The sequence below is a fragment of the Macrosteles quadrilineatus genome, unplaced genomic scaffold (assembly GCF_028750875.1).
Source record: "Macrosteles quadrilineatus isolate MER2022 unplaced genomic scaffold, UCM_ALF_1.0 Scaffold_2__2_contigs__length_208266976, whole genome shotgun sequence".
Classification (NCBI taxonomy): Eukaryota; Metazoa; Arthropoda; class Insecta; order Hemiptera; family Cicadellidae; genus Macrosteles; species Macrosteles quadrilineatus.
This window is the reverse complement of record NW_026542595.1, coordinates 128,637,777-128,664,568: the sequence shown is the minus strand read 5'-3', so window position 1 is coordinate 128,664,568 and position 26,792 is coordinate 128,637,777. Positions and strand designations below refer to the sequence as shown.

At 34.5% G+C, this 26,792-nt stretch overlaps 2 protein-coding genes across 3 annotated transcripts; one reads left to right on the top strand and one right to left on the bottom strand.

The window, feature by feature from the left end:
* Positions 1-1,988: 1,988 nt before the first annotated feature.
* Positions 1,989-24,920, top strand: LOC128986955 (spermine synthase-like). 2 transcript variants are annotated; one of them, XM_054407585.1, is made up of 8 exons: positions 1,989-2,181; positions 12,905-13,187; positions 13,549-13,660; positions 14,384-14,506; positions 15,439-15,593; positions 16,135-16,224; positions 22,520-22,711; positions 24,361-24,920. In XM_054407585.1, exons 2-8 carry the CDS (start codon positions 12,912-12,914, stop codon positions 24,514-24,516), a joined length of 1,104 nt encoding a protein of 367 aa, XP_054263560.1. In that variant the 5' UTR covers positions 1,989-2,181; positions 12,905-12,911; the 3' UTR covers positions 24,517-24,920. The 2 variants fall into 2 exon arrangements, with proteins under 2 accessions (XP_054263560.1, XP_054263561.1); XM_054407586.1 differs by lacking the exon at positions 1,989-2,181 and adding an exon at positions 12,183-12,222.
* Positions 5,127-6,008, bottom strand: LOC128984881 (uncharacterized). The gene is made up of 2 exons (XM_054404251.1): positions 6,000-6,008; positions 5,127-5,810 (listed from the first exon to the last, which is right to left on the bottom strand). Exons 1-2 carry the CDS (start codon positions 6,006-6,008, stop codon positions 5,127-5,129), a joined length of 693 nt encoding a protein of 230 aa, XP_054260226.1.
* Positions 24,921-26,792: the final 1,872 nt, after the last annotated feature.

Sequence of the window (26,792 nt, the reverse complement as noted above, 5' to 3'; positions counted from 1 at the left end):
TGTATGAATAAAGATGTATTTTCCCTCATTTATTACCGTTTGCTTTCCTGTGAACCATATAAACTTATTATTTTTAGCAAATTCACGTCCGCAGTAAGCCTACTTTTTTAAACTTACTGCACAGAGCGGGTGGTTTCTGGTCTCTTTGTAGACAAGAAAGTCGTTGTTTACTAAAAAGGCTAGGTAAAATTATAACTGGAGATTAGTAAATTTACTGAATATTCCCACAGTTCACTTTAAAAACAAGCTACATGAGTTTTTTCATTAGGTTCTCAATGAAGCTACAACAAAGATTTAGACTTAGAAAATAGGTGTTCCATTTTCACAATAAATATTTGGTAATTTTTTACTTTTGTTGGAAATTTGGTGAAAAGTATCATAAACGACTCACCAGGGGTATTCATACAAAACTAGGAAGCATAGCAATGAACGACCTTTGAAATTCCCATGTCGCATGATTCTGCCGCCTGAAAGCTCAGCCACCCGGTTAAGCGCAATTGGAGCTCCTCAACACTAAATTAATCAAGTTTTTTTTGCTCAAAACAAATGAAAGTCACCCAGAGGCCGTGGACTGAGTGGTGGGTGGTTGAAGAAAATCTCACTTTTCCATGATTGAAGGAGAGGTCGTTTCTGCGATTTAACTTTTGAGGCAGGCATTGTCATGAAAACACAAAATTTAGGACGTCAACTTTTAGTTCAGCTGTTTTGAAACTGTAGGTATGCACCATTTCTTTTATTTAAAACTTAATTACTTTAAAACTTTGATTTATTACGTTGTTTATGTACCTTTTACACCCTCGATAACAAATTTCTATAGGTATTAAGGCCTAGAAAAACAGTTTTTTAAACCGAACCTCATAACTAATGGGATTTATAGTTGCAGCACACTTTAAACTCAAATATTGCGACAACAGGCTGCATAATGACAGGCACTGACATGGTTAGACAGCTTTAAGAAAACAAAAATGTATGTACAAGGAAGTACACAATCAGCGATCATGGAGGGGGCCTTGGACCCCCCCCCCTGGAGCAAAAAGGGGATAAAAATTGCTGTTATGTAGGCTTATTTTCAAGAAAAATATGAGTGACTACATTCATTTCTTGTGTTCTAAATTCCCCTCGAAAATGAAGAAAAGTAAGGGTTCCAAATGAGGTATTTGGAACCCTTACTTTTCTTCATTTTTTAAAAAACGAGGTTGTCTGTCTTTAAGACCTTCAAAAGCTTAGGTAGTTTTATTTAATGGGCCAATGTAAGCCTTTTAGTCCTTTTGAAAACATCTTAGTTTGCTTCTTGTAGTTCAACCGATAAAACTATTATTGCCTGATCATAACCAAAGATAAGAATATAATTAGTTACTGTACGGTATAAAATTTCACATAACTTAAATAAATACCAACGAACGAGATAAAATTATTTATACCTGTATCTGCAGTACTGCAGTAAGCTCAAAAGTAATCAACATGAAAACACGCATTTTATTATAATTGATTCAAAAATATTATAAAACTCTTAATTATTTTAGCTTATATAAAATAAAAAAACACATTTCCTTCAAAACCCGTTATACAAGTAATGGACAATACAGTACGCGTTTTCAAAATACTTCTATGTTGATACAAAAGGCTAAAATAAATTTTATATTTAACAAAATGTCTGTATTAACCATAGACGGCCTTTAAACCGGAAAGATAATCATCTGATCATATAAGATAGTTTAGTCAGAACTTTACGTGTTCGCATTACTTCTAATCTCAAGCTCAAGGCTGATTCTATTATAATAACCACAGCTAGCTCATTGAGATGGATCTTGGCAGTAAATATATGTTACCTTAGTCCTGTAACCTTGGACCCTAAAACGACCACATCTTCCTCTATGGAATACAGCTGTTACCACTGCTGTTCTGTTACTCTTCTGTCATTCGCTAGTGAGCGAGATTTCAAACCGTCTTCTTTTCTTTCTTTGTGCTACACATGGGTTTGTTTACTCTATTGTTTGTGTTGTTTACATTGTAATGTTTAGCTAGACGCTTCGAAACTTGAGGACGAAGACTAGACAAAACTTTTGTCAGTGAATGGTAACTGTACATGTTTTATAAGTTGACTAAAAACTATTGTTGTATACCTCATTGATAGGTATAAGACTGCAAATTCTATGATTTGGTTTCAGCAGAAATTTTAAGGTTAGTTAATGCCGAAATTTATACAAGTATTTGCACTTTTAGCCACCTGTTGATTGCCATGCAAAACCTGTTATTGCTTTGTTTTTTTGTATGTAGTTTTAGGTTAAATATTCGTCTTAATGGGGATCAGTTACCTATAAATAGTTTTATTATTGTTTTCAAGTAATTAGATTTTGTTCTTTCCAAAATCGGCGTGAAACTGGCAATAGATTAGCAATAACTCACTCCACTTCTCCTACTTCCCCTCCGACGAATATACGTCACAGTAAAACGTCATAACAATGATGGCGTCATAGCAGCATTCGTCATAGAGCCGACGACATAACCTCCAAAATATCAAGTGGCGGGAACTTTTTTTTGGCGGCACACGGCCAAGATGGCGTTCGGTTGTTCCCGCCAACCGTTGAGTATAGCAAGTGTCTTTAATATATGTAAACAACTGCATAAATGAATTAATGTTAAGGAGTTGTAAACAAAGTAAACGCCTAAAGCCTATCCTAGCACCATAGACTAACAATGACAAGAAGACTTCTCATCCCATTGTAAATTTTGAAGCTCGTTTTTCGTATCTAGTTCATGTACGTGACACATGGGCGCTAGTGTCCACGAAACTTTGTTTCTTTTATTTTAGGGTTAATTTCTTGATTTGTGCTATACTGTTTGGTTATATAACTTGGGTACAGGTTATTGTTTATGATTAGATCGTATTATTTAGTTAAACGAGGCTTTAAATGGCTGTAATAACGGGAAACAAATTGTAAACAAAACAGGACCTCAAGAAAATAAGAAATTGCCATAAATTTCTATTGCTGGCCTATTCGGTTGGTACGATTTTCTGTTTTTCATTTGAAATATGTTTATTACATTGTTATGAACTGGAAAACACTTCGTTTATGTTCTAATAATTATTTATAGTTGAGATAGGTGACTTTGAATTAAACTGGTGTGACCTCGGTTCCATAAGAACCCAACTTACTAAAAATCTTGTTTTTTCGTTTGTACATGTTTTTTACTTCTTAATAAACAATATCTAACGCCTTTTCGAAAAAAAATATCAGTTATTATCAATTAAATGCATTATTTAAATTTTGCTCAAGAAAAAATTAAATTACGATAAATTTCTATTGCTGGCCTATTCCGTTGGTACGATTTTCTGTTTTTCTTTTGAAATATGTTTATTACATTGTTATGAACTGGAAAACACATCGTTTATGTTCTAATAACTATTTATAGTTGAGATATGTCACCTTGAATGGCATTGGTGTGACCTCGGTTTCATAAACAACCCAACTAACAAAAAATCGATTTTTTTCGTTTGTACATGTTGGTTGCTTCTTAATAAACAATATCTAACACCTTTTTGATAAAATTATCAGTAATTATTAATTAAATGCATTATTTAAAATTTGCCACAAGAAAATATTAAATTACCATAAATTTCTATTGCTGGCCTATCTCGTTGGTACGATTTTCTGTTTTTCTTTTGAAATATGTTTATTACATTGTTATGAACTGGAAAACACATCGTTTATGTTCTAATAACTATTTATAGTAGAGATATATAACTTTGATTTTAACTGGTGTTACCTCGGTTCCATAAGAACCCAACCAACAAAAAACCTATTTTTCCGTTTTTACATACTAGTTACTTCTTAATAAACAATATCTAACACCTTTTTCATAAAACTATCAGTAATTATCAATTTAATGCATTATTTAAAATTTGCCCCAAGAAAATATTAAATTACCATAAATTTCTATTGCTGGCCTATCCCGTTGGTACGATTTTCTATTTTTCTTTTGAAATATGTTTATTACATTGTTATGAACTGGAAAACACATAGTTTATGTTCTAATAACTATTTATAGTTGAGATAGGTAACTTTGAATTAAACTGGTGTGACCTCGGTTCCATAACCACCCAACTAACAAAAAATATTTTTTTTTCGTTTGTACATGTTTTTTACATCTTAATAAACATAATCTAACACCTTTTTGATAAAACTATCAGTAATTATCAATTTAATGCATTATTTAAAATTTGCCCCAAGAAAATAAGAAATTGTCATAAATTTCTATTGCTGGCCTATTCCGTTGGTACGATTTTCTATTTTTCTTTTGAAATATGTTTATTACATTGTTATGAACTGGAAAACACTTCGTTTATGTTCTATTAATTATTTATAGTTGAGATAGGTGACTTTGAATTAAACTGGTGTGACCTCGGTTCCATAAGAACCCAACTTACTAAAAATCTTGTTTTTTCGTTTGTACATGTTTGTTACTTCTTAATAAACAATATCTAACGCCTTTTCGAAAAAAATTATCAGTTATTATCAATTAAATGCATTATTTAAATTTTGCTCAAGAAAATATTAAATTACGATAAATTTCTATTGCTGGCCTATTCCGTTGGTACGATTTTCTGTTTTTCTTTTGAAATATGTTTATTACATTGTTATGAACTGGAAAACACATCGTTTATGTTCTAATAACTATTTATAGTTGAGATATGTCACCTTGAATGGCATTGGTGTGACCTCGGTTCCATAACAACCCAACTAACAAAAAATCGATTTTTTCGTTTGTACATGTTTGTTGCTTCTTAATAAACATAATCTAACACCTTTTTGATAAAACTATCATTAATTATCAATTTAATGCATTATTTAAAATTTCCCTCAAGAAAATAAGAAATTAGTACTATTGATTTAGGTGCTCGTCTGACTTTGGTTGCATTACGACGCTACATTAAACCAATTAATGTTGCATGACTTTGGCTAAACATGTATTTTTGTGGGTAATAAACTAAACCTATAACAATTTAGGGGATTTAAGTAATCATTTCTTTGATTTTAAAGTGTTTTTTTAATTAATTGGAAACAAAAAAATATATACAAAATTTAAAAAAAATACAATACAACAAACATAAAATATATCTAGGCCTACACTCCTGGTGGGGCAGGCTCATTATGTTGAGCGGGTTGAGGGGGATGTCCCTGGCGAGGCATCATGTCAGGGGCTCGAGGGGTTAAGATGAGATGTTGGGGAACGATGTGGCGTAGTGGGAGTTGTTGAGGGATGTGTAATTGTTGAGGGATTTGTTGAGGGATATGTTGTGGGATTTGTTGTGGATGGTACAATGGGGAAATGGAATTATGAGGCGGAATGAGGTATTGGAATGAGGTTGGGTGGTTGAAATAATTGGGAGGGGGGAATATGCCAGGGTAGGAGTGTTGTACCGGGAGTCGTAGTTGTTGTTGTTGAGGTGGGGGTGGTGGTGGTTGTTGTTGAGGTGGGGGTGGTGGTAGTTGTTGTTGAGGTGGGGGTGGTGGTAGTTGTTGTTGATGGTGAGGGGGTGGTGGTTGCTGTTGAGGTGGGGGTGTTGGTGGTGGTTGTTGAGGTGGTGGTGTTGGTGGGGGTGGTTGTTGAGGTGGGGGTGGTTGTTGAGGTGGGGGTGTTGGTGGGAGTGAAGGTAGTTGTGGTGAGGGTGTTGGTGAGAGTGATGGTGAGAGTGATCTTGATTGTCTGCGTCTTCGCGGCGGGGGTGTTGATGAAAGTGATCGGGATTGTCTGCGTCTTTGCGGGTAGGGTGTTGGAGATCGTCTGCGCCTTCTCTGTTCTCTGTTCTGTGGGCTTTATAGTTTGTTATAATAAAACTACTGTTAACATTTATTTGTCAGACATTTTATCCTTTACTTAATGTTCACTTAATCTATAAATTTAATAGGCTAACGTTATGCGATAATTGTTTTGCAGCTGCTATACGTATCCAATCACCAAGTTTAAGGTGTCCTTGGATAGGTTGGGGCACTTACATTTTCCATCCTACAAAACATTAATGCAAATTAGTTAGGGTATACAGACGTTTTAAAAGTTAGGTCCTTATGGAAACAAGGTCACGCCAAGACCATTCAAGATGACATATCTCAACTATAAATAATTATTAGAACATAAACTATGTGTTTACCAGTTCATAGCAATTTAATAAACATATTTCAAAAGAAAAACAGAAAATCGTACCAACGGAATAGGCCAGCAATAGAAATTTATGGTAATTTAATATTTTCTTGAGGCAACTTTTAAATAATGCATTTAATTAATAATTACTGATAATTTTATCAAAAAGGTGTTAGATATTGTTTATTAAGAAGCAACTAACATGTACAAACGAAAAAAATAGATTTTTTGTAAGTTGGGTTGTTATGGAACCGAGGTCACACCAGTTTAATTCAAAGTTACCTATCTCAACTATAAATAGTTATTAGAACATAAACTATGTGTTTACCAGTTCATAACAATGTAATAAACATATTTCAAAAGAAAAACAGAAAATCGTACCAACGGGATAGGCCAGAAATAGAAATTTATGACAATTTCTTATTTTCTTGGGGCAAATTTTAATAATGCATTTAATTGATCATTACTGATAATTTTTTTCGAAAAGGCGTTAGATATTGTTTATTAAGAAGTAACTAACATGTAAAAACGGAAAAAAATCGATTTTTTGTTAGTTGGGTTGTTATGGAACCGAGGTCACACCAATGCCATTCAAGGTGACATATCTCAACTATAAATAGTTATTAGAACATAAACTATGTGTTTTCCAGTTCATAACAATGTAATAAACATATTTCAAAAGAAAAACAGATAATCGTACCAACGGAATAGGCCAGCAATAGAAAATTATAGCAATTTCTTATTTTCTTGGGGCAAATTTTAAATAATGCATTAAATTGATAATTACTGATAGTTTTATCAAAAAGGTTTTAGATTATGTTTATTAAGATGTAAAAAACATGTACAAACGAAAAAAACGATTTTTTGTTTGTTGGGTGGTTATGGAACCGAGGTCACACCAGTTTAATTCAAAGTTACCTATCTCAACTATAAAAAGTTATTAGAACATAAACTATGTGTTTTCCAGTTCATAACAATGTAATAAACATATTTCAAAAGAAAAACAGAAAATCGTACCAACGGAATTGGCCAGCAATAGAAATTAATGACAATTTCTTATTTTCATGGGGCAAATTTTCAATAATGCATTAAATTGATAATTACTGATAGTTTTATGAAAAAGGTGTTAGATATTGTTTATTAAGAAGTAACTAACATGTAAAAACGGAAAAATAGATTTTTTGTTAGTTGGGTTGTTATGGAACCAAGGTAACACCAACGCCATTCAATATGACATAGCTCAACTATAAATAGTTATTAGAACATAAACTATGTGTTTTCCAGTTCATAACAATGTAATAAACATATTTCAAAAGAAAAACAGAAAATCGTACCAACGGGATAGGCCAGCAATAGAAATTTATAGTACTTTAATATTTTCTTGAGGCAAATTTAAATAATGCATTTAATTGATCATTACTGATAATTTTTTTCGAAAAGGCGTTAGTTATTGTTTATTAAGAAGTAACTAACAGTAGTGTTATATAGTCAATGCTAACATGTAAAAACGAAAAAAATCGATTTTTTGTTAGTTGGGTTGTTATGGAACCGAGGTAACACCAACGACATTCAATATGATATAGCTCAACTATAAATAGTTATTAGAACATAAACTATGTGTTTTCCAGTTCATAACAATGTAATAAACATATTTCAAAAGAAAAATAGAAAATCGTACCAACGGAATAGGCCAGCAATAGAAATTTATGACAATTTCTTATTTTCTTGGGGCGAATTTTAAATAATGCATTAAATTGATAATTACTGATAGTTTTATCAAAAAGGTGTTAGATTATGTTTATTAAGAAGTAACAAACATGTACAAACGAAAAAAATAGGTTTTTAGTAAGTTGGGTTGTTATGGAACCGAGGTCACACCAGTTTAATTCAAAGTTACCTATCTCAACTATAAATAGTTATTAGAACATAAACTACGTGTTTTCCAGTTCATAACAATGTAATAAACATATTTCAAAAGAAAAACAGAAAATCGTACCAACGGGATAGGCCAGCAATAGAAATTTATGGTAATTTAATATTTTCTTGAGGCAAATTTTAATAAATGCATTTAATTAATAATTACTGATAATTTTATCAAAAAGGTGTTAGATATTGTTTATTAAGAAGAAACTAACATGTACAAACGAAAAAAATCGATTTTTTGTTAGTTGGGTTGTTATGAAACCGAGGTCACACCAATGCCATTCAAGGTGACATATCTCAACTATAAATAGTTATTAGAACATAAACGATGTGTTTTCCAGTTCATAACAATGTAATAAACATATTTCAAAAGAAAAACAGAAAATCGTACCAACGGAATAGGCCAGCAATAGAAATTTATCGTAATTTAATATTTTCTTGAGCAAAATTTAAATAATGCATTTAATTGATAATAACTGATAATTTTTTTCGAAAAGGCGTTAGATATTGTTTATTAAGAAGTAACAAACATGTACAAACGAAAAAACAAGATTTTTAGTAAGTTGGGTTCTTATGGAACCGAGGTCACACCAGTTTAATTCAAAGTCACCTATCTCAACTATAAATAATTAATAGAACATAAACGAAGTGTTTTCCAGTTCATAACAATGTAATAAACATATTTCAAAAGAAAAATAGAAAATCGTACCAACGGAATAGGCCAGCAATAGAAATTTATGACAATTTCTTATTTTCTTGGGGCAAATTTTAAATAATGCATTAAATTGATAATTACTGATAGTTTTATCAAAAAGGTGTTAGATTATGTTTATTAAGAAGTAACAAACATGTACAAACGAAAAAAATAGATTTTTAGTAAGTTGGGTTGTTATGGAACCGAGGTCACACCAGTTTAATTCAAAGTTACCTATCTCAACTATAAATAGTTATTAGAACATAAACTACGTGTTTTCCAGTTCATAACAATGTAATAAACATATTTCAAAAGAAAAACAGAAAATCGTACCAACGGGATAGGCCAGCAATAGAAATTTTTGGTAATTTAATATTTTCTTGAGGCAAATTTTAAATAATGCATTTAATTAATAATTACTGATAATTTTATCAAAAAGGTGTTAGATATTGTTTATTAAGAAGCAACTAACATGTACAAACGAAAAAAATCGATTTTTTGTTAGTTGGGTTGTTATGAAACCGAGGTCACACCAATGCCATTCAAGGTGACATATCTCAACTATAAATAGTTATTAGAACATAAACGATGTGTTTTCCAGTTCATAACAATGTAATAAACATATTTCAAAAGAAAAACAGAAAATCGTACCAACGGAATAGGCCAGCAATAGAAATTTATCGTAATTTAATATTTTCTTGAGCAAAATTTAAATAATGCATTTAATTGATAATAACTGATAATTTTTTTCGAAAAGGCGTTAGATATTGTTTATTAAGAAGTAACAAACATGTACAAACGAAAAAACAAGATTTTTAGTAAGTTGGGTTCTTATGGAACCGAGGTCACACCAGTTTAATTCAAAGTCACCTATCTCAACTATAAATAATTATTAGAACATAAACGAAGTGTTTTCCAGTTCATAACAATGTAATAAACATATTTCAAATGAAAAACAGAAAATCGTACCAACCGAATAGGCCAGCAATAGAAATTTATGGCAATTTCTTATTTTCTTGAGGTCCTGTTTTGTTTACAATTTGTTTCCCGTTATTACAGCCATTTAAAGCCTCGTTTAACTAAATAATACGATCTAATCATAAACAATAACCTGTACCCAAGTTATATAACCAAACAGTATAGCACAAATCAAGAAATTAACCCTAAAATAATAGAAACAAAGTTTCGTGGACACTAGCGCCCACGTGTCACGTACATGAACTAGATACGAAAAACGAGCTTCAAAATTTACAATGGGATGAGAAGTCTTCTTGTCATTGTTAGTCTATGGTGCTAGGATAGGCTTTAGGCGTTTACTTTGTTTACAACTCCTTAACATTAATTCATTTATGCAGTTGTTTACATATATTAAAGACACTTGCTATACTCAACGGTTGGCGGGAACAACCGAACGCCATCTTGGCCGTGTGCCGCCAAAAAAAAGTTCCCGCCACTTGATATTTTGGAGGTTATGTCGTCGGCTCTATGACGAATGCTGCTATGACGCCATCATTGTTATGACGTTTTACTGTGACGTATATTCGTCGGAGGGGAAGTAGGAGAAGTGGAGTGAGTTATTGCTAATCTATTGCCAGTTTCACGCCGATCTTTCCAAATGCACTAAGTTAGGTAAAAACTTAGTGTAATAAAAATTATCCAAATTAATTTCAATAAAAGTTGACTAAAGCCTAAAACAACTATTAATGGTTTGGTTTGGATTTTAATTGGCTGACAGTATAATATTACATAGTTGTAAACAAAGGAATTGTTTTTTTGTGTATTAAATGTAGCCTAAGTTATGTTTTAAAGTTGAAAATAAGGCCTATGGATCAACTTTATAAAAATGTTACAAGTCAGGTTTTAAAGTACCCACCTCAGTGTTTCCATACACGGGATTTTATCCCTAAATCGGGATTTCCAAACCTTGTATGAGATCTAAATGGGATGTGGGATAAATTTGGACTTTCGGCACTAGCACCTAATTTTCTTTTTTATGCTGCTTTCCAGATAAAAGCTAAGTTAACCCTATTTATAGAGAAGTAAGGTACAGAGGATACAAGCTTATGGGACAACCATGTGCTTTTGAGCTCTAGTATGTTGGGGCGGAAATACACTTGTGATAAGTTAAACAATGGAAGAGCCTGACGGTGAGCAGTGTGCAGAATTTCGTATCGCACAGAGTCTTCCTCCACTGTGAGCGTTGTAGTTGGCTACATGAAGGGGGTCATTACCCTATATACCAGTAGGCCTACTAACTTAGCGCTAGACACCACTTAAGTGTATCATAGAATGTTTCCTCTGTATCTTACTTTTCTTTGCCCTATTTGATTAAATTATTTTGGTACTGCATGAAGTATAATTAAGTAGCAAAGTTTGAATTATTGAAACATGATAAGGCAAACACAGAATGTTCCAACTATGTAAAAATATTAATGTTACCTAAGAAATATTCCTAAAGCAACTTGTAAGCAGCCAGTTTTGTAATTACATACATAGTCAAAGTGTATACTCCCAGGGCTGGCTGTAGGGTGGGACAGGGGGGGCCCAGTCAAATGTAAAATCTTTTCTGTATACATGTAATCTGCTTAAGTCAAAAATTTTAGTATCTTATGGTTTACCAGTTCACTAAGTAATTTTTGAGTTTGAATTGTTTTATTTAAGTCTTGACTGTGAATAAATTGCAACTGTGGGCACGAGAATTAATCAAACTATCAAACATCTTAGATATACTGTACGTATTGTTATTTTATTTGTAACAAACAGCACACAAGCGGCTGGGCACTAAATCAGGAAAATAGGAGCCCCAGGATCGCTCAGCCCAGGGGCCCGTGACGGCTCTTGCCAGCCCTGTATACTCCCATACTACCTAAACAAACTACAATACCAACCAATCTTTGTGTCATTTATTTTGTGACTATATCACTCAAATTACCACAAAAAAGCGATGTATGAGTTAATAATTGGTATGTTGTATTCATTAGTATTTTGTATTTATTGTATTTATTTTTGTATTTGTTGAACTTTTTGTATTTATTAGAATTTTTCAAAATACATAAAATCATCTTAGGCTACTTATATAGGTTAGATGAGGTTTCTTTAAAATATATGGTAGACAAATATCAGAAATAATGTATTATGCCACGTATCACTGCTAGTTTTGTTCATTTCAATGTTTTACTCATCACGACAAACGCACACCTGGCAATTATATTCTGAATCACACAATAGAGGCAGCCATGGGGAAATGTTTAGTTTCGGGGGGGGGGGGGGGGGGAGTTAGTTTCAAGAGAGGGGAAAACCTCATCTCGACCTTTTGGAATATTTGGATGTTAATTGTTAATAACTTGGTAGAAATTCAAGGTTACAGTGGCAATCAAATAGTAGTTAAGTTATTATCTCAATTGTGAGTGAGGCGGTAACACGGGATTTTTATTACTCCAGTAAAACTTTAAATTCATTTGGAGGTAGTACATTATAATTCTTATAATTTAAGATTAAAATAGGCTAGGCCTTAAAACTTCATTCTTAAAATTAGTTTTTATTTAATTTTAAGAGTCAAAGCATCTAGAGCTAAGTTGTATTTTGTTCCTCAAAAGTTTCCAAAAGGGTGTTCAAAATTTAACTTGTATGAGTGGGTCAAATTTTAATTTTTACACGTAAGTGCTTAACAAGGTGTAAGATGGTCTAAATAAATCAAGAAATCAATTATTTAAAATACCACTTTTTAATAAAAATTTTTTATGAGCAAAGATTTAAAATATTAAAAATAGTGGCTCCTTGCCTAAAGTTTTATTTTGTCAAATATTTGTTGGACCATGATGTAATTTAGTATTAACACTTTGAGGTCCAATAAATTATTAAATAATATGAATGGTCAAAATATATTACCAATTAATTCGGGAAGCTCTGGGGATACAGCAAAGAGTGAGTTTAAAATTGAGTGAAATTCTTTGTGTGGCTTTCTTACTGACTAAGATAATCGGCTTCTTTAGTCTTGACCATTACTAAAGAGCCAATGATTAAAGCTTGGTCCAGTTTCGAACCATCAAAAACCTACTGACTTTTCCGAGGATCCAATTGACGACTGATCAGAAAAATACAATACTAATTCATTTTTAATTATCATAATGCTTCTTATTTTTTCAGAATAAGTATGGCTGTCAACACAATCCTCTTGGATTTGACAGTTGACCCTCAAAAAATTTTGGAGAAAAATGGCCTCAAGTCCGCAGTCCAGGATGTGTTATCAAAGTTCATCCCGGAGCTGAAGGAGGTTTACACCAGTGACTTTCAAGGCGGAGGAACCTTGTATACTTTCACAGCTGTGAGAGACTCTTTCATAACTGTCAGAGCTTTTACCAAGGGTGTCATATCTATCAACATTGAGTATTACCGGGAAGACGGTGATGAACCCCTTTTGTCGTTTGAGGTAGGCCTAAGTCAAGTAGAGTTTCAACAATAATTTATACAAATTTTTAATTTATATTTCACAATGTCTACAAGTAAAAGATGGTTTAAAAGTATGATTTTGGCTTCTAGATTGACTTGGTCTTAAAAAAGGTTTCTACTTGAATATTCTGATTAACATGGAATAATTGGATTACAAGTCATCTAGATAAATGAAAGTTCAGAAATCAAACAATACTCAAACAACTTCGATACCCCTTCAAACAAATTTGCCAAAAAGTAGCCTTGCAAATTATTTTTTTTATTTTGCAACATTGTTTTAGAGTTTGGTAGATGTTCTAGTGTTGTACTAACATTGAGCCTTTTTTGCTTTTGTCTGACAGACTATTCGACAACTGGAAGAGAATTTGACCAAACAAACAAAAAGTACGAGAAGCCACAAGTATCCTGCTCTGACTCGAGGAGGCAACATCGACAAATACTTCCTCACTGCTGGTAACTAAAACAATACTGTGGAACTTTGATGATAAGACGATGCTGTCCCATCACAATGAAACAGCTGTTCAGAGTCATTATCCTACTCCGGTACTGGGTATTAGACAATTTAAACAGCTGTTGTACTAATTTATAATGGAGAGTATAGGTAATGTTTATTTTAAACTTTTGTTATTTCCATTATTACCATGACAATCAATAGGCATGCCATTGCAACATTGCCACACGCCAACACCGCGACCTTGTATTAGAGCAGGCTATGAATCAGATGTTATTGATTCTTAATAAGAAGTCTACCTTGATAACAAGTCTTTTTGATAATCCCCATCAGAAACTTGTTATCGAAGTTCTACTGTGATTATGTCAACCTCTTGTATCTTCTTAGGGATCAGTCTAGACTTTAATTATCATGGTCCAATATCATGGCAACAAAGTGATAGCCTAATATTGCTGACCCTCTATTCTTGGAAATCCTTGAAAATCCAGGAATTTTTTACTGGTTAAATGAATTTACTGACTCAAAAGTTAAAATAGTTGGTTAAACACAGTGATATGTATTTTTAATGTTTAACCAAAATGTTATATGACAAAATTTGCATGAAAAATTGTCCTTGTTCGTAATATTTTTTAATATATTGTAAAATACCTCATTAAGCACATATACTAAATATGTTTCTGTACAATTCATAGAATAGAATCTTCTTAAAATAAAATTTTTCACAGATGAGAGGCTCATAGAGTATGATATTGATGCTGTTGTTTTTGAGGAACAATCACCGTACCAGAAGGTTCAAATTTTTCACACTAAGAGTTTTGGAAATATGTTGGTTTTGGACGAAAACCAAAGTAAGTATGCTAGTGACTACATTAGGGCCTAGTCTATTTAAGGACAAAACATATTTTTGTTACCTTTGTAATATTATCAAATGCTATACATAGTTTTTGAGTGCCACACCTTTTGGAGTTTGAGTGGCCAGGGCCACGTAGCTATGCCATGGTAAGGTACACTTAGTTTAGCAGGTATATTACTGTGGTCTTTAATATGAAATTGAGTTTAAAACACACTTCATTAACTTTATATTCATTTGAGAATAATTAGTATAGTGTTACCCACCTTTTTTTGTGTTACCCACACCGTGTCACCAACCAAAGATATTTTGCACACCACTTATTTACAAAGAGATAATTAGTTATTTATTTTGATAACCAAAAGAAAGGAGAAAAGGCTTTTGGCAATGAGAAGGCTTGAAGACAGAAGCCACTAGCCAGCCTGTAATGGTTGGGCAAATGGAATAAAATGATTTCAATCCCCCGCACAAATCATTCTGAATTAAGCTTTCCTAGAAGTTTTTTCAATCGATGAATACCTGAGTGAAGTACTTAGCACCGAGGACAGTCTTAAATTTGTCTAATAACCTTTGAGTGAGTGCTATAATTTAAATCCGTCTCATAGTTTTGCTGCATTAGACTAACAAAATAATGTCTCCCCTGGTTTTGACATTGTGTTGACTACACAGTTACCAATCGGCCGTGCTAACGCATCAACCCAAACAATTCTGACATTAAATAATGATACTTATATAACTTCTCCAATTACCAACAGAGTGGCCTCATCGTACCACAGGCTAGGAAACACTGTTGTAAACAACTCGTTCTATATTTGGTTGATGTAGGTTATGTTGTAGTTATTTTTAGTTATTAATCATCATACAACTGTCAACACTTGAAATACAATGTTAAATTTTTAATCATAAAATATGGTTTGACTGTAAAATCAGATATGTCGGAGCAAGACCTGATCTACACCGAGACATTGATGCAGAGAGGCAAGGAAGATTACGCAGGGAAAGAAATAGTGATACTTGGAGGTGGAGATGGAGCACTGCTGTATGAACTGCTCAAAGAGAAGCCCAAGTTTGTCACCATGCTGGAGGTGAGTGTAGTAGCTTTTTGGAGGTGGAAAAATTGTAGGTAGATGCCTTAGGGGGTATAGTTCAGCCGATGATTCTGTGCGTGCGGACGGGTTTCCTACTAGCCGAACTACAACATACAGGTGCCAGTTATTGGCAGTGCTGGGATTAGGGGTGAGTGAGTCATACTGAGTAGGTAGCAAGACAAATGTATTCACGAAAGTACCCCCGCCAACCCACTCACCTAGACCCGACCAGTTCTGGCTGCTCACACAGAACTTTGGCCAATCTGTATTTGGGGATGAATTCCCACCTCCCTTCTGCTTTCCTTTCATTCCTGCATAATCTCTTTCGTTAGCTAGTTACTTTAAAGATCTGTGTAGTGTGGCCAAAAATTCCACTCACTTATTTCTTTACCTTGACCTGGCCTCGATCTTTATACTTGTATCCTAAACAATCACCTTAGGTCATAATGAAAAAAAAAATTGGCTTAATGTCTATTTATCAGGTCATTAAAAACATAAATGTGACTTTCATTACGTATATTATTGTTGAATGTTTCAGTTAGATGAGGTAGTGATCAGAGCATGCAGGGAACATATGAGAGGCTGCTGTGGAGATATTCTGGACCAGCTGGAGGGGCTCAACTATAAGGTAAACACTAATCAGCAAAATCTGTACAGCTAAACCTTCAGAAACATTTGATTTTTCAGACCTACTTGTTGTGAGTCCTAATTAGTAGGACTTTAATTAAAGCAAATTTCCTTATAGCAGTTTTCCACAACCACGCCAAAATCTTGTACATCTTCATCTTCATCGTCCCTCGGTTACATAAACAACGTAATCTTTTTCTGCGACTGTGGCAAAATCTTGAATATTTTCCTAATCTTTAGACATCATCTTTGTCTCCCGCGGTGAAAGAAAATCATAATTGTACTTTGTAATCGTGGAAAAAGCTTGAATCTTTCTATCGCAGAAGATTTGCAGACACATTTTGCGATCATAATAGTAAAAGCTCAGCTCAACTCAGCCTATTTCCTGTAAAAGCTGACTAGGCTACCTCGAATTTCAGTAAAAATACCATCATCCGAATGAATTGCTGTTCCAATTGATTTGGATAATCAGAGTTGTACTGTATGATAAAATTTAGACATTTTTTCATATAAATAAAATAAATAAATAAATAAATAACGTCTTTATTTATCCAGCGTACATCAGATACAAAGTTCTGTTTTACATGCAAACTTTTGTCATATACAAGTAAATTAAAAAGAAACATTCTTAAAAAATAAAACTAAAGGTGCATATCTTTAACATTCTTCTTAAATACCATTAATCCTTTTTCTTTTACCCCTGATGGTAGAGCATTGTAAACCAGGGGTCCAAAGTAGGAAAAGGCCTTTTTCCCCGACTCAGTTCTGACCCGCGGTAACTGCAACAAGCCTTCCTGACGAGTACTGTGCCCACAGACCTCAGATCTTCGTACCAACTTGGTATTCAGATACTGAGGTTGGTTTGTCAGCAGCGTCTTGTGAACCAAAATTGATGTTTGGAGATCAGAGATTTGCTGTATGGATAGTGTATGAGATTTCAATCTAAATTCACTAATATGGTCAAATTTCTTCAAATTATAAACAAACCTCAGTGCATTATTCTGGAGCCTTGTCAGTATTTTGATTTTTTCTTTCGTTAAGCAACCAGAAAAGGTAGAGAGGCAGTAGCTAATAGATGGATAAACCACTGCTTGCACTATTTGAAGTTTTGCTGAAGTAGGCAATATGAACCTCAACCTGTGCAACCGTCTCAACTTGCCAACAGCAACACGACAGATACGGCTCACCTGCTCAGAAAATTTAAGAGTATCATCCAGATGGACACCAAGGACTCTTAACGAAGAACAAAGTGATAAAGGCATATTATCCAATGAAATCATCATACTACCCCTATTAGAATTCAGTCTGCCTTGCAGAGAAGAATTACTGACATGCAAAACTGAGCACTTATCAGGATTTAGTTGCAGCCCATGATCATCAGACCATTGCTTAACCACACTCAGATCACAGTTCACATCCCTGATCGCGTCAAGGAGATTCGAAGATGGAAAAGAAGCGATAAGATGTGTATCATCTGCATATGAATGAATAGCACAATACCTCAGTTGACTCCCAAGGTCGGAAGTGTAAATCAAGAAAAGGATCGGCCCTAGACAACTACCTTGCGGAACACCTCTAATCTTTGGCAAAAAGTCTGACGCTTTCAGATCAACCTTAGTCTGTTGGGACCTATTGTTTAGGTAAGAGGAAACCCAGGCCACAGAGGTTACATCAAATCGGTAAAACCGCAGTTTAGAGAGCAGAAGATCAAAATCCACCGAATCAAAGGCTTGTGAATAATCCAAACCTGTGACAAAACTCTGCCAACCCCTATCCTTAGCAGATAACAGCTCATCCATGATATTCAAGAGTGCAGAGCTCGTACTGAAACCTTTACGAAAGCCTGACTGAGTCTCAGGAAGAATATTCTCAGATTCCAAGAAAAATGTCAACTGCTCAACAACAACCTTTTCTAATATCTTAGACATCACTGGGAGGATAGAAATGGGCCTGAAATGAGAAACAGAAGTAGGATTTGATTGTTTTGCCAGAGGAATTAGTATACTTTTTTCCAAACATTAGGAAAACATCCTGTAACCAAGGACAGATTTACTAAATGACAAATAGCTGAGGCACAGTACGGACTCAAAGACTTGATCATGTCGACAGAAATTCCATCCGTTCCCACGGCACGGGTGGTGATGTTGTTCATGACTGCCTTGATAATATCCTCAGTCACAGGTTTAAAAGAGAACCCCTTCTTCACATCATTACTACTGTTCTGGTTATAAAAGTTCAATTTGTCCGCACTAATACAACAATTATTGTCATTATTAGTTCCCATTGTAGAGAAATATCGATTAAGTTCCTGAGGTGTAAAAGAACAATCTTTATCATCGGCAGACTCCAACACCCCAGTGGCTTTCAGAGATGCCCAGAACTTTTTAGGATCTTTACCCTGTACTTGACTTTCAAGAAAACGTTTTTTTGCCCTTCTTATAGCTAAATTGAGCCTATTTCTTGCTTTGCAATATTCCGCTCTTGATTCACCGTTCCTGTGATTCATAAAAATCTTTCTTGATTTGTTCTTTATTTTTGTTAGAACGGCAATACTCTTGTCTCTCCATGGAGCCTTTTTCTTCGTAACTCGCTTCCTCACGACCGGAGCGCATAAATCAGAAATTAGAAGTATCCTCTCATTTAAGGCCAGTACAACGTCATCTACACTATTGAGAGATGAAATGTAGTCCCAGTCAACTACTGATGCAAGTTCAACAAACTGATTTATGTTGATATTTTTCAAATCTCTGTAAGACACAAATTTAATCTTTTTCTTTTTGGCCATTTTATGAGGAAGGTCACAAAATACCAAACGGTGATCAGTTATTTTCTTCCCTCTATAGTCAAGAATAGTTGACGTATCAACCATTCCCACCTCCAGCTTCAGGTCTCTGTCAACAATGATCAAGTCTATGAGGGAGGATGTCAGATGAGTGACACGAGTAGGCTCCTTTATAAGCTGACTCAGATTCATGGACTGAAGAAGAGAAGACAAGTACTTGGAATCAGGTTTTAGATTTTCCATGAGATTCACGTTTAAGTCACCCTGCAGAATCACAGCATTTACCTCCATCATCTGGTCAATGAACAGGCCATGCAACAATGAACTCAGAACAGTATATGGGACAGAAGGTGACCTATATACAAAACAAACACAAAGCTTTGATTCTTTCAAAGAAACAACACCACATAAGTACTCAAGACGATCATCAACATTGCAGAGCTGTATTGAGCGGAAATTTACAGATTTTTTTATATACAAGGCAACACCACCTCCACTCATACCAAGGTGAGAAGATCTGTCACTTCTAACCATATCATAACCAGGAATAGTATATACATCAGAAGACGTTACATGAGACAACCACGTCTCTGTGACTCCCAACAAATCAAAATCAAAATCCTCTACAACTGCACAGAGCTCTTCAAATCCAGTATTCAGAGAACGGATGTTAACATGTGCTATCCTGAAGTTCGAGAGGTCTGAAACACATAGTTTTCCGAAATTGGTTGGGCAATCGAAGAACATGACGGCTCAACTGACAATACACTGGGCTTCTCTTCCAAAGAAGGCCAAGAAGTTACCTTACAATACGGGCTAAATATGTTCTGAAACATGAAGTCACCGAGAAGACGGTTCCCACATTGATTAAGGTGCCTTCCATCCTTAGCCAGATGACGCTTAGAAATAACATGTGATGCATTAACAAATTCTACCCCAAAATTGTTACACATGAGAAATAATTGATCATTAAGGAGGGAAAGGGCTCTGTGGCCTATGTCATTTCGAATTAAGACACTATTCAACAAGATTCTAGCTTTGGGAAAATTGCTTTTGGCCGTACACAAAAGGTCGGCCATCGAGTGCAGTACCACTTTCTTCCCCCACCCCCCATTATATCCTGGCCCTCCATTATACCCTAGCACAAGATCATTAGTACCCACAAATAAATAAATTAGATCAGGTTGGTCAGAACTGTGATTAATCAGCTTTTGTTTGATGTCAGTGACTTTTGCCCCCGGATTTACATCAACTACAACTCCATTTTGTTTACACTTCCCCCCTGAGAACCTCAAGAGTGAGTCCCCAATCAACAAATTCCCCTTGAATAACCCCTCACCATTGTTGACCACTGTAGGTCCCTGGGCACAATGCTCACCCGCAGAGTTATTAGTAGGCTTTACAGCCGGTCTAGTTCGTTTTACAAGATGTTTAGGTGACTTAAGTAGCCACCTCCCTGATGAATTACATATTGTTGCATCATTTACATTTTTATTTTCCCTCCCAAGAACTTTAAACCGATTAGTACAGTTGACAACGGGTTGCTTGTGACAAGACATTTTAACATTTGATTTACTCAGTTTCCTGTTTTTCCTTTTTACTTTTTCCCATTTTTCAGAGACATTCATTGATGTCTCAATACGATTGACCCTGTCAGATATAGTCTCATTAACACCGTTAACACTATTGGTAATATTTACAATGGTTGGTTCTACAGTTTTGACAAGAGGGAGTGCTTTAGATACAATTGCTTGGGACTCAGATGACGAGAGATTGTCATTAGCTAAAAGATTACAAGATACCTCGTTAAAACCCTTATACCAGTCAACAAATGAAAACTCTTTCCCTAAAGTCAGGTTTGTGCAAAAACCCTCGTAAATGAATTTGGTATTCACCAGAACTCTTAGACCACATTCGTAGAGATTTTTTTGCTGAGTACAACTCAACTCATGGAAACAGCTATCTTTAAATCCCAGTTTAGAAGCTACGTGTTTTGCAGCAAGTGAATTTGTAGCTTGGAGAGAATCTATATGGTATACTGACTGGTAGGAAATGTCGACATACATTAGACTCCAGTGCGTACCAGTGTCATCCTGAAGAGTAGCTAAGTTATTACTAATACATAAAAAAACATAGTTTACTTGGTGGAACTTTAAATCAGCTAGAAGATTTTTTACATCATTAGTAGTACCATGTTTTACTACTTGTGTCACAGAGGGACCCATAAACAACACTCTGGAAGATGCATCATTCTCACTAAAGGACTGAAAATAGTCATCAAGAATAGCATCATCAACCCATCTACTTTTTAGCCAAGAATTTTCCTCCGCTTTTTTAACTGAGGATTTTAGTTTTGTGGCAAGATCAGTCAATTCTAAATTTTGAAGCCTGCTAGTTTCCAAGTCTAAGTTAAGCTTAGCAATAATTTTATCATTTTGTTCAATAACAGACTTCAAGTGCAAATATTCATCAGTAATGTTATTTAGCTTAGACTTAACACTAATTAGACTAGAGGACATGATACATTTTTCCTTTAAAACATTCTCTTTTTCTTCGCGGATGACATCCAGTTCATTAAAGGAAGCATTTAGATCACATTGTCGTTGTTGTTTTTCACGATCAAGCCGGGATTCAAGAGTTAATACATCGCATTGGAGGTCTTTGATCACTGCTCTAGAGCTATTATCTGAAGTTAGCGCATCGTCCAAACGCTGTAGCAATTTACATATACCTAATTGGATATCAGTCAAAATAATATCTTGGTGATTAGCTTCTAACTTTTTTAAGTCCAGGCAGAGATTAGAGACCAGCATCTCTGTTTCCAAGTCAATGTTACCAGAAGTGGCGAATGTTTCTTCAATTATATTTGCAGTAGTGCTCGACATACCACGTGTCACCACCATTTTACAGGGCAAATACTGCTTAAAATGATGTATAAGGGTCACTGTGCATATTCGGCAGGTGACGAAGTGTCCAACCCCTTCATAAGCGTAAATGCAAGTCTGCAGCACAGTCAGGTGATGAAGTTGCAGCACAGAAGTTGAAGGCGCAACATAAATCCTTCGCAGCGGCTAGGTAGGCAGCGCCAGTCGGTCGTCAAACAGCGGTTAGTGACAAGCGGACATTTACTGCGGTGGTCGCCCGACAGTTGGCAGCGGCGCACGACGTCTGCGCAGAACGTCAAGATGTAGCGAAGATGGAGATGACTTTCTTCAACTGGTTGAGCTGATGTTAGTTACCGAGTGTGACAATCAGTTACTTACAGACGTCTGACATCGTTCGTAGACGACACTGGTCCTCCAAATATTAATAAAGCGTTGAGACACACTAATAAATATAGTCACTGCCAAATAACGGCGATAAAACACAAAATAAATGCAGAGTCACAATCCGTGTCAATCTATTGCAGACCAGGTCTGCCACACCCCCCACTTACTTTTAACATGCACTCATATAATATGCTTTTTCTATCAAAAAGTGGTGTTTACATATAAATTATTGTTGATTTTCCCAGGTGGTGATTGATGACTGTATAAAATCTCTTGACAAAATGATCACAGAAGGAAAGCAAGTTGACTATGTTTTCGGAGACTTGACAGAAATACCTGTGTCAACGTGTGCCCAAGGAGAGCTATGGGACTTTCTGCGACTTATCCTCAACAAAGCCTTCCAAGTGTTAAGGCCGAGCGGCAAGTTTATGTCCCACGTAAGTTGAATTTGAGTTTTTTTATTTGTAGGCTATAATTTTTCCTTTTTAAGCATGTCACTTAAAGCAAAAGGGTATGGGTTTTAAGAATTTTTGTGTCGATAGAAGGCTTAACTCAATGGGAGAGTGTCCAAACTGGCTCAAGAAACTGAAAACTTAAACTACACAAAACATTAACTCATTACCTTCCTAAGTTGAAAATTATGTTAACGACAGTGAAATACTCTAATGATATGGGTTTGGTGTAAAGTTTTGCGTTTCTTGTGACGGGATGGTGCTTCACCAATGGGCTTCAATGGGCTATTTCAGATTCAGGTAAGCCTACTGTCCCAAGAAATCGTCTTTTGCTTTTAGCGGAATGGAAAAACAATACTCTTATAGAATTATTTTTATTATAAAAGCAGGTTTGTCGGAATGAGAAAGATTTCACTCTGGCATAACGATCACTAAAACTTCACATTTTTCTCAATAATTTCACAGTTACACACAGCACTTTCATACCAATACTTCACACTTATACTTTACTTTACACTTTCAATTTGAACTAGGAAGAGAAAGATTTCTTGTTAACTTTTAATCTGTTCATGGTTGAAAATACTTGACAGTGAAATACTCTCATTTTAGTGTGTAACATAAGGTTTTGGGGTTCTTGTGGCTGGATGGACTATTTCTTATTCAGGTAATTTCGTTGTGCCAAAACTCTATAAAACTAAGGGTGTTGTGTTATTTTTCATCATTAACCTGATTTAAAAATGAGTTTTTTTAGCTTCTGAATGATGACAATGATTTTGGTTTCCGGTAGCCTAATTATTTTATCAGAACTTTTAACTCTCATTCCTTACTAGTACTTTGCTGATACAGACACACCAAGTTTTAGAACCTACTTTCAAAGATTAGGCCTACATTAGATTATAAGATCTTTCCCTCCTCCATCACAACTAACTTGGGGATGGAAACTTTCGTATCAGTGGCTTGTCAAACCACGGAGCCCCCGAACCTTAATCTCAGATAACAGTTCCATTTCCCTTTCCATATGTAAAACAAGTTTAGACTCTCGTGTAAATAATAATTAGTAATTATATACAGTAGGCTATACATAGAAACCAAAACCCCTTATTTTTTAAGTATTAATTTGCAAATCCATTGTGTTGACAACAATGCTTCCATTACCATTTAAGGACTTTTAGAAACTCTTAATGTTAAGATAGGGTCAGTGGCTTCGAATTAGATTTTTCATTGTGTTTTCTTTTGTGCTGCTTTTGTGAAGTGGGATGCCTACAATTTTTAAGGTAAGCCTGCTTATCCTGTCCTTCGTCTCCTTAATTCTTAGTAAATGGCTCAGTTGGTAGTGCGATAGACTACAAATCTATAGTAGTAATGCCAAGCAGCGTCTCCCAGAGCTGTCATAAAAAATATATTAACACAGTTAATTCATGATTGTACCATACTGTCTCACTTTTGCTCATTAATTATGCTCCACGCACTGACCCATGTGGATGGGCAAATGCAAGATCAAAAAAGACAACCAACACCTTGTTGAAAAAAAAATATATTTTAAAAGATGGGATTTGATTTTTATAACCCTACAACTCTCGAAGATACCAAAAAGAATATTTTGTAATTAATTTTTGGAGTGATTGATTTTACAGGGCGATGCTGCTTGTAGACCTGCATCTCTCGCTCTTTATGAAAACGAACTGAGAAATTTACCGTGCTCCGTGGAGTTTGCTAAGGACAAAGCATTCATCCCGTCATTTCTAGAAGATTGGGTGTTTTATCAAGTGTGGTTGAGAAAAAGAGAATAATCGTGTTTGAGCTTACGTAATGTACACCTACGACTCAAAAGTTTTGTGGGTCGCACTTCACAAAGTGAAGAAATGCTTTACTGTTATTGTTTTATAGGGTGTTCTCGAAATCTCTACTGACCTTTTAAGGTATTGTTCCAAAACTCGAAAGTTGCCTGTTCAGCCGCCATTTTGTTTTTCATAAAACTTTTGTTTATTTTTAAACAGCATTATGTCATGAATGGCCGCCATTTTAAGACTAAAAAATATTATTTTCTCAAAATAGGTCTGTAAGTAACTAGTGTACCAAATTTTGTACTAATTGAAAGGTGGCTTGAAGAGTTACTTGTGAGTTTTTGAAGTTTTAACAAGATATTTTAGTTTGTCTTTGGTCCAGTAAGGATACCTCAAAAGGTGTGTAGAGAGTTCATAAACGGACTGTATTTTAAGGATTGTACAAAACTGTATTTCCTAAGTAAATATTTATTTAATATTTTTATCGTACAAATTACTTGACCTGCCTATCCACTCTTCTATAGTCGAAAACCTCTATAGTAAAACACTTCAACATAAAACTTTATATTTATATGTTGTTGGTTGTTTTAAGTCTTTTAATTAAAACTGGAATGCTTTGCAACAAAATAATTTAGTTGGCTCGTAAAACATGTAAAATTTCCAAATATAACAGTGTGTTCATTAATGTTCAATGTACCATGCAGTCCTAACGACTTCTTAACTTTGTGACGTGTAAAGATACCGTTTAATGTTGCGTATTGTCTTGGTAGACAATCGTTTTTCATAATAAGTAACCACTAACCAGTAAATGATAAAGCGTTTCGCTCAGTTCATTTTTAGAATGACTTGTTAATACTGAAAAAATATATTGACGTAAACTGCTTAAAATATGCACAAATGTGATGTCGTATAGCATTTTGTAATATCTATTGTATATCGCAACATATTTGTTTATTTGTGCTTTAATTAATACTAGTGTTTGTTGTTACTTTAATCTCACCGGACTATTTTTATGTAGCCCAGTCAGTAAAATAATATCTAAATTCAGTGTATGCAAGGAAAAATATGCAACATGATGAATGGAATCTTGTTTAGTTGAAGATAAGCTGAACCAAAGTATTAAAAATTCCATGATACAACGAAATAAACTTATTTTAAAATCTCAAATACATCTTACTAGGTCAAGTTTGCTAGTATATTCAAGTCTGAAATGCCATAAGGCTGTTAGTTTAGTTTAAGGTTTAAGCACTATAAGAAAACTTAGGTCCCGGTGGGTCTCTGCCCCGTTATAAAGTTATTTGTTGCTAAAAGAGTGTAAAAAGTAAAATGCAACAAAAAATAAACCTTAGACCCTGCTTGGATTGAACGTTCATATACAATACAGTAAGATGCAAGTAACAGTTTCTAAGAGCAATAGTTTCAAACTCAAATTTAAATTGCTCTTAACTGAAAATTAAATGTTGTTCTTAGTTGTAAATGATTTTAAAACAATAGGCTAAATAATAACTAACTGGAGAGGAATACAGTAGTCCAATGGCTCAAACACAAACTTAGGAACAGAAAAGACAACCATTAGTTAAACCAGAATTTACAAAGTGGAAGTCTTCGGTTTGCTCAACACTTTGTCACTGGTTTGCATGCTGTAGCAAACTAAATATTTGCAATGCGTTCGTAAACTGTGTTTGGCAGTGATTGTTCACGAAGCACGTGTTGTTGGTTTTAATCTCATACTAGCACGTCAGCGTCGATTTATACTTCAATGTTGTAGCTGTTGGTCTATTGGTGACGTTATTGATGTATTCAATAACAATAGCATGGTTTGTTGTTAGATGATGCTTACATTATGATGCTTACAACTGTTTTAAAAAACTATTAATAGACCAGGTAAAATACTAACAATGTTTTAGCACTCATTCTTCTCGGTTTTAGAAAATTGGAGTGAGTACTATGTATGGGGCTGACTGAAAACGTTGTAGATATATTTAATTAAAAAGGTAAAAAAATGTATTTTTGGAGACTAAATTGTATCCAACACAACTTGTAAGTTTTATTCTCTTTATGAGATATTTGATTTAATAAAATAATTAGGCACAGTATGATGACATAGCCCCAAGAATAAGTTTAAGATCATTTATTTACTACCACAGTACAACTAAGCAGTTGAGGATTTCTTTGAAAGGCGATTTCCAAGTTTACATAGCAATCCCCAGTCTGAATCCAATCTTATCCATATTAGCAAGTCAATTTGAGATTTAAACATTAGCTGCGTTTGAAAGTATTGG

Coding starts and splice junctions, on each gene's coding strand:
- LOC128986955 (XM_054407585.1), top strand. CDS start 12,912: ATGGCTGTCAACACAATCCTCTTGGATTTGACAGTTGACCCTCAAAAA. Junction 16,225..22,519: donor TGGAGGGGCTCAACTATAAG/GTAAACACTAAT, acceptor TGATTTTCCCAG/GTGGTGATTGATGACTGTAT. Junction 22,712..24,360: donor GCGGCAAGTTTATGTCCCAC/GTAAGTTGAATT, acceptor TTGATTTTACAG/GGCGATGCTGCTTGTAGACC.